Here is a 17,844-nt window from a genome sequence, read left to right as displayed (position 1 = left end):
ACTACAAGGTTTGTGAACAAACAATTCAGAAACCAAAATGAGCTTTTAGAACTATCTTATTTTAAAAGATATTTTTTCTATCGTCATTGTCCATTGCTCAGAGGACTTTTCAATAATTTGTTATTGTTGTTATCGCATAGTGATCTTTGTACTAGAAACATCGTGGAATAAAGATATTGTCATGTATGACAAATCAGAAACCGTGTGCATATAAATACATACATCCATATTAAGCAATGTCATAAATGAATATATTTAGAAATCAAACGAGTGGAAAGACAAAATGAAAGCAATGATGAATCCCTTCTTTATAAAATTCTATTTACATTGTTCTTGGTTCAAAGAGAAAAAAGTAGCATTCAAATAGTCAGTACACTAATTATAACATTATCCATAGCAAAATTATTATACCGGATATTTTGGTGATCTGATGTATCCAGTACAACCTGAAATAACCGAAAATATATGTATTTATATTAGTTCCTATTTTGTTATAAGAAGATATTTTTATACGCACCTTGATAATCGTTGTCGGGCTGTTGACTTAAACTCTTCTTTCGGAATAAATTTCTTAATTCCCATCAGGTAAATTGCAATATACTTCTCCCAATTCATATCTCGTAAATCTAGTTTGACCATATCGCTGTCGTTTAACATTTTCACCTTCCTCGCCAAGTCGGAACAGTTATCCCTTTGAAAAGTCCATTCGTTTGTGGTGAAATGTGTTATCGATGCTAACAGCTTATTGCCATTTTTGAGAAGTTTCATCATTCTGAAATATCATTTTTAATTATTAATATAAATGCAATCAGAGATAATATTCTTGAAAGATTGATCTCGTTGATCTAGGATCGGTAGAATACTTACATTGGTTTACCGCGTCGGAGTTTTAAAAATATATCTATAACGAAGGCAGGAAAAACACGCGGAATTACACTCAGAACGTTGTAAATATATTTATTAGCTACGACTAAACAACCTGGGTACCATAGCGTATCGTTCAGTGGGGTATCTATATTACATTTTACCATAGCATCTATCAGCGGACCAAACCTAGTTAATTGGAACATTTACATTATTACAATTAATGGAATTACGCGTAAAGTAAAGTTTATCATTATCCGAGTATCTCAGGAAATATTATGAAATTTGAATAAATATTATTTATATTACTATTTTACAAAATTGAGATATTGGGAGCAAAAGTGGACTTTTATATTCTACATTTGTTTGGGCTTTCATTGTCCACGTTACTTAAATAAACTGAAACTTTGGAATACTATAACAATCGAATTACATTAGTTCGTAATAAATTCGCAATAAATATTACTTAAAAGGGTATGCGTTACTCGCGCAGTTGTATACTTTAACTTCGTGATCACGATGCAACGTGACATGCCATGCAATACATATTATCGTATCGACTACGAAATCGACAGGCAATATATCCAATCTTGTATCTCTCCTGCACCATACTGCTGTTGCACATCCTCTGCCGATTAGCAAAAAGGTACCTGGTAACATTAAGTTGGTTTAGAAATTATTTGTGATTTTGAACTAGCAGAAATGTAACGCTAAATACATAGTAATAAATTCTCGTAATAGCGAGTAGCAACAAATTTGAACTATAATAATGATCAAGTAGCGGAAAACCTCTCATTTAGCCTCTAACAAACTAACCGGTTAACTCTACTTCTGTGAAATGTAAGGAATATTGACCAATTATCACTGAAAAAGATTTATGTAAATACCTGTAACTGCAGAAATATTCTGTATCCAATCAGGACATGGCTCTTCCAAAGAGGCACCAATCATGCTTGGCCGTACTATCGCAAATGGCAGATCTCTGCACTTGCTTGCTATAATCTGCTCTGACATATTCTTACTGAATGTATATGTGTTGGGATAAGTTTTTAAAGTCTTTTTTTCTATTTTGTTGATCGACGTTTTATCGAATTTGTCACACATATCTATTACTTCCGAAGGTTTCAAGCTCGTGCTGCAAAGTTAGTAATATGTGAGCATATTCTTCACGATCTCATGTAGATTCGCATTACAATAAGCTGTGCTAACGTAGACGAAGCTAATGGGATGCCTTAGCAGCTACGTGTAACGGCTCGTTGAATCTCACAGTGGTCGCAACGTGAAACACTACATTTACTTTCTCTAACAACAGATTTCTATCTTCTTGCGAAAGATCTAAATCTGGCAGACTAACGGCACTTTTTATGGGATAAACTCTGCTCAAAGCTGAGGGGTGTTTTGCTTTGATGTCATCGTGAATCTGAAGACGAAAAAATACCAACTCAATTCCAGAAAAGAAGTTTAATCAATTTGGCTCCTGACATGCTTAAATATTGAAAGAGACAAGAACGTGATCATCTATCAGCTTCTTAAATCGTTGTTCTATCGTTTCGTCCGTTTTTGGACGAAGTAGTATAAAAATAGCAGTGATGCGCGGACACATGCGGATCAGGCTTTCCAGGAGACCTTTTCCAACGAAACCGGTTGCTCCAGTCACAACAATCCCACTACCGGCGTAGAAGGTTTATTGATCCCAAATTCATTCGTTTTTTTATTGATTGTATCCATGTTTCAGAATGTTCGCCCTTTCAGTTCCAATAACCACATGTCCATCTACCCTTACTCCTCAAGACCTTCAATAAAGCTAAGGAGTCACCATAAATCTTAGTATCTTAACAATGAGAACTCTAAAGTCTCGTAAGTGTCTTTGGTCTATTGATGATTCTTGGTTGTTCTACCCATTATCATCCACTAACGTTTTTTCTAATCAATTGGCATCGCTGATCGTTACCCTCATTTTTCCCAATGAAACGTGCCATAAGCGAATTCGCTTTCTTCGTACTCTAGACACACTCATAACGTTCTTTCCTTCCGTAATAACACGACAGCCGATAGTCAGTCAAAAGTTAGTCGCCAAGTTGCCAAGTTGTCAAATCTCTTTATTAATCGCCTAGTCGCTAAATCGCTAAATCGCTAAATCACTAAACACATCTCTCGGTTCATATTTTACTTGCGATTTATACCTCTTGCGATACTGTAGCTCATTACTTGCAAGTCACACTTACTACTATTAACATCGTAGTCTTGCTAGTAACTATTCGAGCCGAACACTTTTAACCTTATTGTAAACGACATTACAATTCGACATCGTAACATACCACGCGAGTCTCTCCGAACATTTATACTCGCTGCGAGACAAGTTGTTGGAATAAAGTGTATTTTATAACCTGTTAATTCAGTGTTATACTAATTCAATCACCTCTATTATCCTAACCGAAATAGGGAATCGTTCAGTTCGTGGCGTCGATAATCTAATTGTAACAGGAATTTACGACACCCATTGACCTAACTCCTCCGCAATCGCGTCTCTTCGCGAACGGTCCAACAACAGCAGTTTGCAATCTAAAAATAGTGTCACGCTTTAAAGGAAACGACAAGTTTCCGAATATATTTTACTCAGTTGTCTTAAAGATACTAAGAGCACGGCATATTGGGATATTCGAAATAGTCCCGCGCTTCAGAAGAGTACGACAAGTTTTGGAAACTGTTCCATTCAGCCGTTTCCATTGTTTCAAACATTAACGAACGAAAATCAAGTTAATCAAAACAGTTTAACGACGATTTCTGGTGGCAGCAACTACTGTATTGATTTAGATATAATTCGAGAAACTCCAGATTCGACATGTAGAATTGCACATAACGATTACGAACATCGAAGATCAACACCAGATCGTAACACTGTATACAGTAGAGTCCCCATTATCCCTCCCGCATTATCCCAATATTCCAATGTAAGAACGATTTATTATCTGAACATAATATTTCCTAATAGCGGATGCCTCTTCGATTTCACATATCTACTGTGGCTATACTTTATTCGTGTTCAAGTACAATGTACTCTAATGTATTCCTTTCCTTATTCGATTCAGTGAATTCTTATTATAAGACTTTAGTATGAAACTAATGGTGCTTTAGCTATCGAAACAAAACAAAACAAAAACTCGAAAGTGGTGCAAATGCTGTTATTAAATATAGGTTGATATTTAATTAATTCACACAGATTCAAGTTTTACTTTCTATATTTCACCACCTCGTACAACCGTCAGATTACGCCGAATACTCTTAGACAATTAACACGTGGTCAACTCCTAAGACAAAAGAGTGTCGTTAGAAGTCGTACCAACTTAGCTTGTAGGAACTAGCGATCACACCAACTTAACGTTTCTCAACAAATGCAATAGAATTAACAAATATACATAATGTTGGGAGAAGCCATAATCACAGACTTTGAATGTACTGATGTAATGATCTGGTTTCTCTGTAAAACTGCAAATGAAGTTGTAATGAATAGGTGCCTTGTCAATGATGTTCCGCGTGTGGCATTCGAGAAATGGCCTCAATGGTTCAAAGTACAAGATAAACGTAAATTTTTACAATTACTAATGTTGAAAGGATTATGTAACTTAACAGCCAAGAAGACATAGAATCCATAGATATTAACACTAAACTTACCAATGTTAGTCAAACTGACCGTTGTCAAACATTTATATAAAATTAACCACATTTAAACGTTATCACATCGCTTCATAATTTCTGGCATAACATGGTCCCTAAAACATGCATGCAATATTTTTTTCTGTATTTACTTCTAGATTGCTTTTTTTCTTTTCTAAGAAAAAACTGTATTCTGTCCTGTCTACCGCGGGCGGTCAATTTGACCAGCCAATAAAATAATTTAGTTATTCTTAAAATAAATGCAATCAGTTCAAAGAAAAGGCTATCTCAAGGTCAGATAATAAACAAAATCGGTAATAACAAGTAATAATAACTGTTACGCCCGTAATCTTGCCATACACTACAATCCATTCCTCGATCTAGATGGCCATCAACTGTCAAAGCATATCAACCAAGAACTCAATGCATATCCTAAGGAACCGCCATAAAATTTACCACTTTTTACGGTCAATTGTTACAAACATTTTAAAAGTTAAGAAGTTTCTTAGGGATACTGCTCATTGCGATAAAACACGGTAAAAGCAGATTTTTCTCAATTCCACCCTCGTGTAACCGTTGGTGAGAACGGCCAAGACTCATCAATATTTTCGTATGAATATCGCCATCGCAGACCATATTCTTACTTGCTACTGTCCTTTCGACCAGAATATATCTCAGTTTGTTAGTCAATAAGTCGACATCTAAACTTGTTATCTCCAAAACTAAGAGGAAGCATCTCAGAGCGTTTTGTGTAAAGTTGTTATAAAAGCAAAAGTAAAGCATATATAATTTGACAATAATTTTGTATCCCGATCATGGTATTATTCTATGATAAATATTTACCCTAAAAATGTCAAGACTTTCCAAAAAAAATTATTAAAAAAATAACGGACATGGAAGAATGTTCAATGTGCGACGAACAAGAAACTTCAGCAACAGAAAACAGCATGGAAACACATGAAAAGCTCTTTATAAGCGAATGAAAGTTGAATATAATAAATGAGCGTTCGCGTCTAGAGCAAAAAGGAAAGAAATTATCGTTACTGACTGATGTAGAGAACCAACCTATCGTAACTGGGCCCGATGGAACAGCTTGGAAAGAAATAGATGTGTAGTATCGGAAAAGGATAGGATTAGGATAATTTACATTTTTTAAATTCTCCTAATACTATTTATTTAAGGTAAATAAAAATAACAGAGATTAATTGGACAGAGAACGATAAATGTTCAACTTGAACTAAACGCAAAAATCTTATTCCACTCAAATCACTCTCGCAACTCTATAACTCTAACAACTCAATCTCTCTACAATGCTAGTGTAACCCCAAATTCTTTTACCCCGACGTCACCTTAGGCGACCACTTCTAAACATTCTCCGGACAGCTGATACCTCTAATCTAAATATTCTCAGGACAGTTGAGATACTTCTAAATATCCTCCGGACAGTTGACATTTCTAAATATCATCCGGTCAGTTAACACCTCGCCACCCTGATAAGGAACTTCCAGGAACAATATCCCCTCCATCATTTTTAATTGTTCCTGCTTAGTATTTAGACTCCGAATAATGACGGCCGAGCCAGTCTGAATCATAAGCCGATACTGGAGCATTGTAATAATGGTACTCAAGAGCCTTCGACTCTTGAGAAACAAAGTTTTTATATACATCACTACGAGAGTTATTTTTTACGTGACACTAGCAACTCAGGCAACTCCGCAACTCTCACTGACTCTCTCAACTCTACAACTCTACTCTTCGGCTTCTGCGCTCGCTCTCGCTTCTCAACTCACACTGTACCCCTTTTGCATTCGTTCTCAACTAACACTGCCTTTAGCGTCTCTTTGTCTTTTCCCACCCTATCGCGCACGTGTCCCGAAAACGCCCGTGGCCAGGGTCACGCAGGCCTTTTCCACGAAACTATTCACTTGAAAGGACTGACGATACATTGATGTACCCGACGATGCCGCGGCTCTTGCGACATTGTTTTGGTTTGGCCGATATCTTAGGCCTTTTGTCCACGATACTACAGATGCAAGTCCCAAACCTGCCTAGATATCAGTTCATAATATTTTTAGAGATATGCTAAATGGCATATAATGAAAGGACAAATGAGAACGACATTTTATCTTATCACTGATTACCGTATAAGGAATCATAGAATAAAATATACGGAAGAAGCATTTAGAGTATTGGGGAATAAGAGGGAGTTAGATGCAACAAAACTAGACGTATTTATTGCTGTGCTTTATGCCCACGGTGCATATTAAGCAAAGGAATTTAGATGTCTCATATTTCTGGAATGAAGTTTGGGGGCCTGCATTTTTTTAAAAACAATGAGCAGAGATGACCTTACTGAAATACTGAGGTTTATATGATTTGATAAGAAGAGCGAATGAAGCCAATAAATTTGCAATGGTATCTGCAATATGGTGACTGATTTATAGAAAATCCACAAAGTGGTTATAAACTTGGTGCATACATTACTTTTGTATAAAGAATTGCGAGAAAAAACCATGCAATGAAACTATCAACAAGTTCAGATTCATTACTACAAAAAACTTGTCGAATAGAAAATTGTAAATGTTACAAAATTACGAAAATGTGTTCAAGATGCGGGAAATATGTATGCGGCAAATGTACATTTGATAATAAGATAATTTGTAGAATATGCAATGAGGTTGCAGAAGATATGTCTCTATATAAATGAAAGTGTAATTTTATGTAAGTCTAAACTTGAAATCAGGCAACAGCAAATTTGGACGAAATTTTTTGAAAGTTCATCGTTTTATATACATTCAGTTATAAATTAATCGTTACCTAAGCTAAATCACAAAAACTGTTATTTCTTTAATCATCGGTCATTTTGACCCGACAAAGTAGGAATAGATGTACACGAAGTGCCGGTAGATTTAGTGCAGAAGGTACAGTCAATCGATCTTGATGTGTATTTGAATAAATGAAATTTCGTATGAAAGTGATTGCTCCATTATCCGTACAAGTAATGTATTTTATCACGATGAACGATATTTTACTTGAACTTAATAATATAATTGAGTAATACATATTTCTCCATTACCATTTCATGGTATCTCTTATACATATGTAATCAATGTTACATTAGCATACTTCACTTCATCTGCGTATATTTTATCTTATTTTGTGAAAAACATGTATATTTTTTACTAAGAGAATGTTACACAACTAAAATATATCTCGCATGGTTGATATTGCCATCGCAGATCGTATTTTCTACTTTCACAGATACGAATGCTTTGGGAGATGAATTAATTAATAATATCAATAACGCATATCATTATCCAGTTTCAGTAGTAGGGTGGGGTTATTAATATTAATAAGCTCTTCTAAGTTCTCATAGTATTATGAGAACTCATAGTATTATGTATAGTAATTCTCATAGTATTATGAGAACTTAGAGGAGTGACACATTGAATATCGTTAGAGTGCTGCGACAGACGTACCGGTATTCACAATCGTGAAGTCGCACTTTTGTTCGATGTTTGGTTAACGATACGCAGTGGAAATATTATCAGGTAACAGACGATTCCTTGTTATTTTGTATTCAATTGTGTCTTTCATTAAAGGTTATTCATTATTACCACTATCATATATATCAAAGATATCATCGGGTCATTAATTACTACAATAGCTTAAATGAAGTTTTTGGATTCTCAAATATTTATCTTATATTTTACATTTTATCCAGTAAAACTGGTTTATTATTGCGATTTTTCAATAATTTACAACCAACCAATCAATCAGTAATCGGAACATTCGCCGTTTCGAGATAGTTGCACGAGATATCGGATAATTTTACGGAATATATCGGAATGTATCGGAAAATACGCTCCGCGGTGACATTAATCATGCGAGATATTTCAGCCATTTTAAATTTTAAATGGTTAGATCCCTTGGTTTAGTAATAAAACTGAAATAAACTGAAGTATACATGTATAATATTGATTATATTTAAAAGAAACGATGAAATGGTAGTAGAGAGGGTATTTAATTACGCAATTATTTTATTAAATTTAAGCAAAATGCTCTACATCGTGATACAATATATCTCTCTTGTTATATTTATTACATTCCTTATAATTATACTTTCTAATTATTTAGATGCTGCGTCAAAATATCTCTTCGAATAACAATGTAAACATCGTTTCATAGAGATTCGTGAGTTAAAAGGGCTTTATGTTCAGTATTTTTACAAAATTGTTTTTAGTTGATTATATTAATTTTCTTCACTTTTATACTATATATAGATGTGCGTGTACAATACTCGACGTATCAAATCTCTATATCACAACAACTTGTGCTATAAAAGGCTTGGTATTGTAAAGATCAAGCAGAAAAATAACAAAAATAAATGACGTAGAATGTAATGCAACGTAACATACATAAGCATGATAATATAAATATATATTACACATATGTACAAAGCAATATAGATATATATGCATACAATGACAGATATAATACATAATAACGTATACATAAATATGAACGTATTAAAATTACAGGATATGTGAAAATCATCATAAAAATATAGATATAATATATGTAGTATCGTGGAAATTTAGGTATAAATTTTTCCTGATACTATTTACAATTTGTAATTTATTTACAATAAATTAGTTATACAGATATTAATGAGACAGAAAACGATGATTGTTTAATATGGAATTAAATGTAACAATCTTACTCTAATTCGACCACTCTCGCAACTGAACAACGCGAACAACTCAATCTCTCAGCTAGGCTAGTAACTCATGCAACTCGACAACGCTAACAACTCCACTCTCAACAACGCTAACACCTCTCGCAACTCGACAACGCTAACGACTCTACTCTTCGACTCCTCGATTAACTTTGAACTCTCAACTTACTCTCCTTCTCGATCAACCGTCTAACGCTTCTCGACCAATAACAACTTCTTTTAGATTCAAACCGTCCTCCTCCGTTGGCGTTATTTTTTCCCCTCTCTAATCCCGTCCTGTTAACGCTCCTCAAGAACTAGGTGACTTTAGTCACATAGGCTTTTTTCCCTATGTAAACTAACAACCGAAGGACAGACGATATTGTTTTGATCGATTTCTAGCCAGGCTTTTTCCTCACGATACTACATATATGACATATAACATGTAGGAATATTATGTTCTGGTTAATTTCATTGACCGCTGTTCTCATTTACACTATCACATTCATCAGTTTGCTGTGAGAATAAAATTTTAACCAGGTAATTTGAAATACAGTAGAGCCTCCGGTGTCAAAACTAACAGGGCGACAAAACTGTTCGGATATTGGAACAATCACTTTTATATGAATTTTCATTTATTCAAATACAGATTAAGATTGATTGACAGTTCCGTTAAATATCCAACACTATGTATATACGTTACTTATATTGCATTTACATTACTTTCGAGTTTTTGTTTTGTTTTGTTTCGATACCTAGAGCATTATTAGTTCCATACTAAAGTCTTATATTCGGAATTCACTGAACCGAATAAATAAAAGAATACATTAGAATACATTGTACATGAACATTAATAAAATATGTGTACAGTACATATTTCAAATAGAAGAGGCATCCGCTATTAGGAAATACAATATTCTGTTCGGATAATAAAATGTTCCAGTATCAAGGTAATCTAATAATGGATGCTCGAAAAAATCGGATGGGGGGGGGGGGAGGGACTACTTATACAGGGTGTTTGGTTGCAAAATCTTGAAGATACAATAAAATAAAAATATCAGAAATTTTCCTCCTTTTGCCACCATAAATAATTAATGAATGAAGAGAACTTATGAAATATATTAATACTGATATCACATGAGCATGTTGTCACGGAGGGTGACAGCAGAATCACATACGCATTAACTATTCACGAGGAGCTACTAAATGTGAGCTAACACTGTCTCGCACGACCTACACACATTTCCCACACAAATTACTGATCACTGTATGTTATGATATTCACAAGCATACACATGAAATAAAAAATGAAGACGTCAAATGAAACTACATAAGGAATGTTTAAACTTAGACTCGAAATATTATCGTTACTTAATCGAATATCGTTGACCTAACGCAATTATTTGATTCATGCAAAACGAACCAATAATTATTGAATTACGTAGATTTCTTTAGAAGGTAATATATAAAAAGATTTCAACTATAACCAATATGGTATATCATTTAACACATTTTTCCACTTACTGTTTGTCGGGAATGATAATCTATAGCAAATATTGGAACTGAAAGTGTCAAGATCCTGAAACATGGATACAGTCAATAAAGAAAGAAATGAAAATGCGATCAATAAAGGGTTGAATAAGACGAATACTCTCGAAGAGTTCTACGCCGGTAGTGGGATTCTTTTGACTGGGGCAACCGGATTCATTGGAAAAGGTCTCCTGGAAAAGCTGCTCCGCATGTGTCCGCGCATCACTACCATTTTTATACTTATTCGCGCAAAAGCTAACGAAACGATAGAACAACGAATTAAGAAGCTCATAGATGATCCCGTTCGTAAATATATTCTTGTTTCTTTCAATGTTTAAGCCTGTCAGGAGATAAATTGATTAAATCTCATTTCTGGAATTTTCGTTTTCAGATGTACGATGACATCAAAGCAAAACATCCCTCAGTTTTCCATAAAGTCTACCCAGTTAAAAGTGACATGAGTCTATCGAATTTAGGTCTCTCGCAAGAAGATAGAAATCTGTTGTTAGAGAAAGTAAACATAGTGTTTCACGCCGCGGCGACTGTGAGATTCAACGAACCGTTACACGTGGCTGTTAATGTGAATACAAAAGGTACCGCTCGTGTCATCGAGCTTTGGAGCGAACTAAAGCATCCGATTAGCTTCGTCTACGTTAGCACAGCTTATAGTAATGCGAATCTACATGAGATCGGGGAAAAAGTTTATACGTAAGAATAAGTTATACGCAAACGTTGTTCCATGGTTTATGAATATTATATTTGTAATTATAGCGTGAAGAATATATTCACATATTATTAACTTTGCAGCACGAGCTTGAAACCTTCGGAAGTAATAGATATGTGTGACAAATTCGACAAAACGTCGATCAACGAAATAGAAAAAAAGATTTTAAAAACTTATCCAAACACATACACATTCAGTAAGAATTTAGCAGAGCAAATCGTAGCAAGCAGGTGCAGAGATTTGCCAGTTGCTATAGTGCGGCCAAGCATAATTGCTGCCTCTTTGAAAGAACCATGTCCTGGTTGGATACAGGGTACTTCTGCACTTACAGGTACTTTCGTAAATCATTTGCAATGATAATTGTTCAATACTCGTCACATTTCAGAAAAGAGGAGTTAATCTGTTGGCTTGTAGGAAGCCAAATAACAGGATTTCCACTAGTTCATCATTATTATTGTTCAAGTTTGCTGTTGTTCATAATTAGGAGAATTCTTTCCTATCTATTTAGTGCTACATTTCTGCTAATCGAAAATCACAAATAATTTCTAAACCAAATTAATGTTACCAGGCATCCTTCTGTTAGCCAGTAGAGGATGTGCAACAGCAATACGGGGTAGGAAAGATGCAAGATCAGATGTAGTGCCCGTCGATTTCATAGTGGACGCGATAATATCTATTGCATGGCATGTCACGCTACATTCTGAGCACGAAGTTAAAGTTTACAATTGCACGAGTAGCGCTAATCCTTTTAGGTAAAATGTATTACGAATCTTTTTCAACTCATGTAATTCGATTGTTACAGTATTCCAAAAAACTCAGTTTGTTTAAGTAATGTGAACAACACGCAAATGAACGTAGAATACAAAAGTTCGCTTTTGCTTCAATACTTCAATTTAAGAAAGTAGTGATATAACATAATATTTATCTAAATTACGCAATATTTGCCGAGATACTAACATAACAGTAAACTGTGCTTTAAATAAAGTTGCAATAATTGTAATAATGTAAATGTTCCTATTGACAAGGTGGGGTGATGTGCAACAGTTCGTGTTGAAGCATAGCAGAGAAACGCCACTGAACGATACGTTATGGTACCCGGGTTGTCCAATGATAGCTAATAAATATATTTTTAACGTTTTGAGTCTAATTCCGTATGTTTTGCCTGCGTTCATCATAGATATCTTTTTAAGACTCCGAGGTAGTAAACCAATGTGAGTATTCTATCGAACCTCGAACAAAGAGGACAATCTTTCTGAGACAATCTTTGTGTTCATCTACAATAACAATTAAAAATGATATTTCAGAATGATGAAATTTCTAAAATCTAGCTACAAATTGTTCACATCAGTAACATATTTCACCATGAACGAATGGACTTTTCAAAGGGAGAACTGTTCCGACTTGGCGAGAAAGGTGAAAATGTTAAACGACAGCGATATGGTCAAACTAGATTTAGGAGATATGAATTGGGAGAAGTATATTGCAATTTACCTGATGGGTATCAGGAAATTTATTCTAAAACAAGAGTTTCAGCCAACAGCCCGACAACGATTATCAAGGTGCGTATAAAAGTACCTTACTATAAAAAAATATGAACTAATATAAATACATATATTTTCGGTAATTTCAGGTTGTACTGGATAGATCAAATTTCGAAAATGTTCGGTATAATGATCGTACTATGGATAATATACCTTATCTTGTACTGACTATTTGAACCTTATTTTTTCTGTTAAAACAAATACAATATAAATAGAATTTTATGAGAAGGGAAACATAATCCGCTTCATATTGTCTTTTCACTCGTCCGGTTTCTAAATAAAACTATTAGGTCATCCCATAAGTTCGTGCCGACTTTTGTGTATACATTTTATGTGTCGCTTTATAAACATACGGCAATAAGGGACCAATGCACTTGAAAAACGGGAAGAAGTTGTACAACGAGAGGGGGATTACATTTTTTCATGAAATTGAAAGATATGTAAACAATCTTAACATATATAACCGCTCGAAAAATGGAACGACCTTATGGGATGACCTAATATTTAATACTCTTAGACAATTAACACGTGGTCAACTCCTAAGACAAAAGAGTGTCGTTAGAAGTCGTACCAACCTAGCTTGTAGGAACTAGCAATCATACCAACTTAACGTTTCTCAACAAATGCAATAGAATTAACAAATATACATAATGTTGGGAAAAGCCACAATCACAGATCCTGAATGTACTGATGCAATGAAATGGTTTCTTTGTGAAACAGCAAATGAAATTGTAATGAAGAGGTGCCTTCTCGTGAGGAATCGCGCGTGGCATTCGACAAATGGCCTCAATGGCTCAAAGTACAAAAAGAACGTAACTCGTTCCAAATAATTATGTTGAAAGAATTATGTAACTTAACAGGCAAGAAGATGTGGAATCCATAGATGTTTAACACTAAACCTACCAGTGCTAGTCAAATTGACCCTTTTCAAACTTCAACACAAATTTAACCATATTTAGACGTTATCATATCGCTTCATAATTTCTGACTCTTCCTAAAACATGCATAGTTTGATTTTTTCTTTTATAAGAAAAAATTGTATTCTGTCTTGCCTAACGCGGGCGGTCAATTTGACATGCCGATAAAATAATTTAGTTATTCTTAAAATGAATGCAATCAGTACAAAGAAAAGGCTATCTGATGAGGATTATACGATTTGATAAGAAGAGCGAAAGAAGCCAATAAATTTGGAATGGTATATACAGTATTGTGATCGATTTATAGAGAACTCACAAAATAGTTATAAACCTGGCGCATATATTACTTTCGTATAAAGAATCGCAGGAAAAAACCATGCAATAAAACTATCTACTAATTCAGATTCATTACTACAAAAAGCTTGTGAAATAAAAAATTATAAAGGTTACAAAATTACGAAAATCAAGATGCGGGAAATATGTATGCGGCAAATGTACACTTGATAATAAGATAATTTGTAGATGTTTAGCTAACGTGAGGACCCGCTATAAATCTTAAGATTTAGTCAAGTGAAGTCCTTCAAATAGACTTTGTTGCAACTACGGGAAGATAGGAGAAACCTATCTTCGAACGTTGCCCCCCGTCAACAACCTCCCCTCAAGGGCGGCCAGCATCTCTTTCAAAACGCCGATATGGAGATCGACCAATTAGAAACAGCGCTAATTTCCCTCACCTTTGGAACGAAAGCTTTCTTTGACGAATCCGAGGATCTCATGTCCTTAGACCCACCCATTATAGTTTTCCTCGATGGCATCGTCGATACGGAGAGTCATTCTTTCGTGCGATTTCATTGACGAGTGACAGTACTATCTTACAAACAGTGAATACCTCACGTCTACTTAACAAAGAGTTAGACTTGAACTGTGCGAGAACATACGTTTATCATCCCGTGACCGCGGATTCGTTTCGAACCTAAGGTTATTATCACTAGTGCTACGAGTGCCTAATCTTGTTAATAAGCCTGTGCTAATAAACTCTTCATTGTATCACGGCAATGACTAATTCTAATGAAAATTCATTAAACGCCCCTCTCCTTAATCCTGACTTCAACCCGACATATACATTCAGTTATAAGTTAATCATTATCTAAGTTGAACTATAAAAGCTATTATTTCTTTAATCTCCGGTCACTTTGACCGGACGAGGTATGAAAAGGTATACACGAAATGCCGGTAGGTTTAGTGTGAAAGGTACTGTCAATCAATCTTGATGTGTATTTGAATAAATAAAATTTCACATGAAAGTGATTGTTCCATTATCCGTACAGTTTCGTCGTATTTAAACAGATATTTTGACACAGCAATATTTGATAAGTATACTAATAAAGACAGTGATAAATAAAATAAGGGAAATGTATTTTATCACGATGATATTTTACTTGAACTTAATAATATAATTGAGTAACACATATCTCTCCATTATCATTTCATGATATCTTTTATACATATGAAATCAATGTTACATTAGTATACTTCATTTCACCTGCGTATGTTTCAGTTTATTTTACTAAAAACAAAGGATCGGTAACATTTAAGATATTACACGACTAGAATATATCTCGCATGATTGATGTAGTTCCCGCTGAGCGTATTTTTCACTTTCATGAACACGAAAGCTTTGGGAGATGAATTAATTAATAAAATCCTTAACGCATATCACTATTGAGTTTCAGTAGTAGGGTGGGCTTAGTAATAGTATGAGAATCTAGAGAAGCGACACATCGAATATCGTTACAATACTGCGAAAAGCGTGTTGGTGTCTACTATCGCGAAGTCGCATTTTTGATCGATCATTGGTAAACAAAACGCAGTGGAAATAGTGTTAGGTAGCAGACGATTCCTTGTTATTTTTTATTCAATTGTGTCTTTCGTTAATGCCATTATTATCAATTTCATTATTATAAATATCATATATATCAAAAATATCATCAGGTCATTAATAACTTTTTTTTTACGTGGAGGAAATCCGCACGGACACCAGGTCACTTCTGGGGGGAGGGGGGAAGTGGTGTGGTAGTTCCGGACTCCAACCGACTAAAACCTCCACGATGACCGACCCGGCTGCGATCCGAAGAGGCCCGGGATCCGGTGCGAGCAACACACCGGGCCCCTCCTGCGCACAAAAATGCATCATCTCCGGAGCCGCCGTACAAGGCAGTCTGGTTCCCCCACCGGACTGCCTGGCGGTCCCGAGGCGCTGATCTATCAGCACCAAACTTTGACCCCCACCGGGGGGAACGGCGGCCCTGGAGTGCCTTGTTCAAGCGTGCCCGCGGGCGTCTGCCGCGCCCCCGCCGGTTGATACTCTCGGGATGGGAGCTCCGCATCCTTACTCCTTCCGCTGCCTCCTTCCGAAGCATAACCTACTCACAGAAGGAGGTTACGGCCCTCCTCCCTCTCTAGCTCACCAACAGTGCCGCGAGAATCGCCTGTGGCGAGAGATTCCACCCGACTTCCGCGATGAGATCGCTGCGCAGCCGCGCCCACGCCGGACAGAACTGTAACGTGTGCTGCGCTGAATCCACGCTCGCATCGCAGTGGTGGCAACGCGCGGTCGCTTCCTTCCAGATTCGATGCAAGTATTCGCCAAAGTATCCGTGCCCGGTGAGCACCTGCGTCACCCTGTAAGTCAGGGGGGCCCGGCCCCATCCAACCAAACGTCCCAGTTTGGGAGGACGGCCTCTAGAACACTTAGCCCCGGCGCGCCTGCCCTCATGTCTAGGCTGACACGCCATCTGTCGAGCAGGGCCCTCAACGTCGTCGCCCACCGACTCGACCCCGTTAGACAGACACCGCGTGTGGAGGTAAATTTCGCGACACCTCAGAGTGCCTGCAGTTCGAGCGGGGAGAACACGGCGAGCACCGCCGTTGCTGCCGCCGAAATGGTGCGGAAGCCCCTCGCTACCCTGATTGCCACCGTCCTGTGCAACCTCCTGATCTTCAGGAGACTGCGGCGGCTGGCCATCAAGTCCTCTGCCCAGATCGGAGCTCCATAGAGGAGCCTCGATCGCACTACGCCGGTATACAGACAGCGCACTCCGACGCCGGGCCCGCCCAGCCGAGGCTGCAGACGTCTTAATGCATTCGCCGTCGCTTCGACCGATGGTACCAGGCGCTCGAAGTGAGAGCGGAAGGTCCAGTGACTGTCGAGGGTCAGGCCCAGGTATTTCATGCTGGTTCCGACCTCGATCTCAGCCCCCTCCAACCTCAGGCGATAGCCCACTGGAGGCGTCCCGTGATCGGCCCTGCGGCAGAACCACATTGCCTCAGATTTCTCAGGGGCACCCTCAGCCCCAATCCCTTGATCGCGGCGACCACGCGGCCCACAGCCAGTTCCGCCAGACGGACGATTCCGTCCCACGCCGCGCCCCAGACCAGCACTAACGTGTCGTCGGCATAGCACACCAGCGGCGAGTCCGGAGGCATCGGCACTCGAAGCACCGCGTCGTACGCGATGTTCCATAGCAGTGGACCTAGCACGGAGCCCTGCGGTACACCGCCCTCTCAACCATCCCCTCGCCACAGATGCTTCGGTCCCAGAGAAATGCCCGGACCACACCCCATAGATACGCGGGTGCCCGATGAAAGTCGAGAGCCCGGCGTATCCTGTCCCAGGGGATGCTGTTCAACGCGTTGACCACGTCCAGCGACGCGGCCAACGCCACGTAACCGCGCCGTTCGGCCCCGTCGACCAGGGAGCGGACACGGGCCACAGCGTCGGCCATAGACCGTCCCCTCCGGAAGCCAAACTGGCTGTCGTGCAGTCCTGGAAAACTCCGGTACAGGTGCGACTCGAGACGGGTCGCCACTATTCTTTCCAGTAGTTTGCCAACCCCG

The 17,844-nt window shown here is 37.7% G+C and overlaps 2 protein-coding genes across 3 annotated transcripts in view; one reads left to right on the top strand and one right to left on the bottom strand.

Moving 5' to 3' along the window:
- Positions 1-284: 284 nt before the first annotated feature.
- The window catches only part of LOC100647052 (putative fatty acyl-CoA reductase CG5065), a 49,452-nt gene continuing 31,892 nt past the window's right edge, over positions 285-17,844 (bottom strand). The window contains exons 5-9 of the mRNA XM_048413928.1: positions 1,752-1,999; positions 1,331-1,514; positions 868-1,053; positions 518-772; positions 285-446 (exon numbers count right to left, since the gene is read on the bottom strand). Of these exons, the coding sequence (XP_048269885.1) occupies positions 380-446; positions 518-772; positions 868-1,053; positions 1,331-1,514; positions 1,752-1,999 (940 nt within the window). The 3' untranslated portion in view covers positions 285-379. The remainder of the gene's footprint in view (positions 447-517; positions 773-867; positions 1,054-1,330; positions 1,515-1,751; positions 2,000-17,844) is intronic.
- Positions 10,461-17,844, top strand: part of LOC100647404 (fatty acyl-CoA reductase 1-like) — an 88,180-nt gene continuing 80,796 nt past the window's right edge. Inside the window, exons 1-7 of one of the 2 annotated variants that reach the window (XM_048413921.1) lie at positions 10,461-11,067; positions 11,157-11,473; positions 11,573-11,820; positions 12,058-12,241; positions 12,515-12,700; positions 12,794-13,048; positions 13,120-13,259. In XM_048413921.1, coding sequence (XP_048269878.1) covers positions 10,822-11,067; positions 11,157-11,473; positions 11,573-11,820; positions 12,058-12,241; positions 12,515-12,700; positions 12,794-13,048; positions 13,120-13,198 — 1,515 coding nt within the window. In that variant the 5' untranslated portion in view covers positions 10,461-10,821 and the 3' untranslated portion in view covers positions 13,199-13,259. Of the gene's footprint in view, positions 11,068-11,156; positions 11,474-11,572; positions 11,821-12,057; positions 12,242-12,514; positions 12,701-12,793; positions 13,049-13,119; positions 13,260-17,844 lie in introns of those variants that run through there. The other variant, XM_048413920.1, reaches the window with a different exon arrangement.

The sequence above is a fragment of the Bombus terrestris genome, chromosome 17, assembly GCF_910591885.1.
Source record: "Bombus terrestris chromosome 17, iyBomTerr1.2, whole genome shotgun sequence".
NCBI lineage: Eukaryota > Metazoa > Arthropoda > Insecta > Hymenoptera > Apidae > Bombus > Bombus terrestris.
Note: the sequence above shows the minus strand (reverse complement) of the source record. Positions and strands in the feature narration are given on the sequence as shown.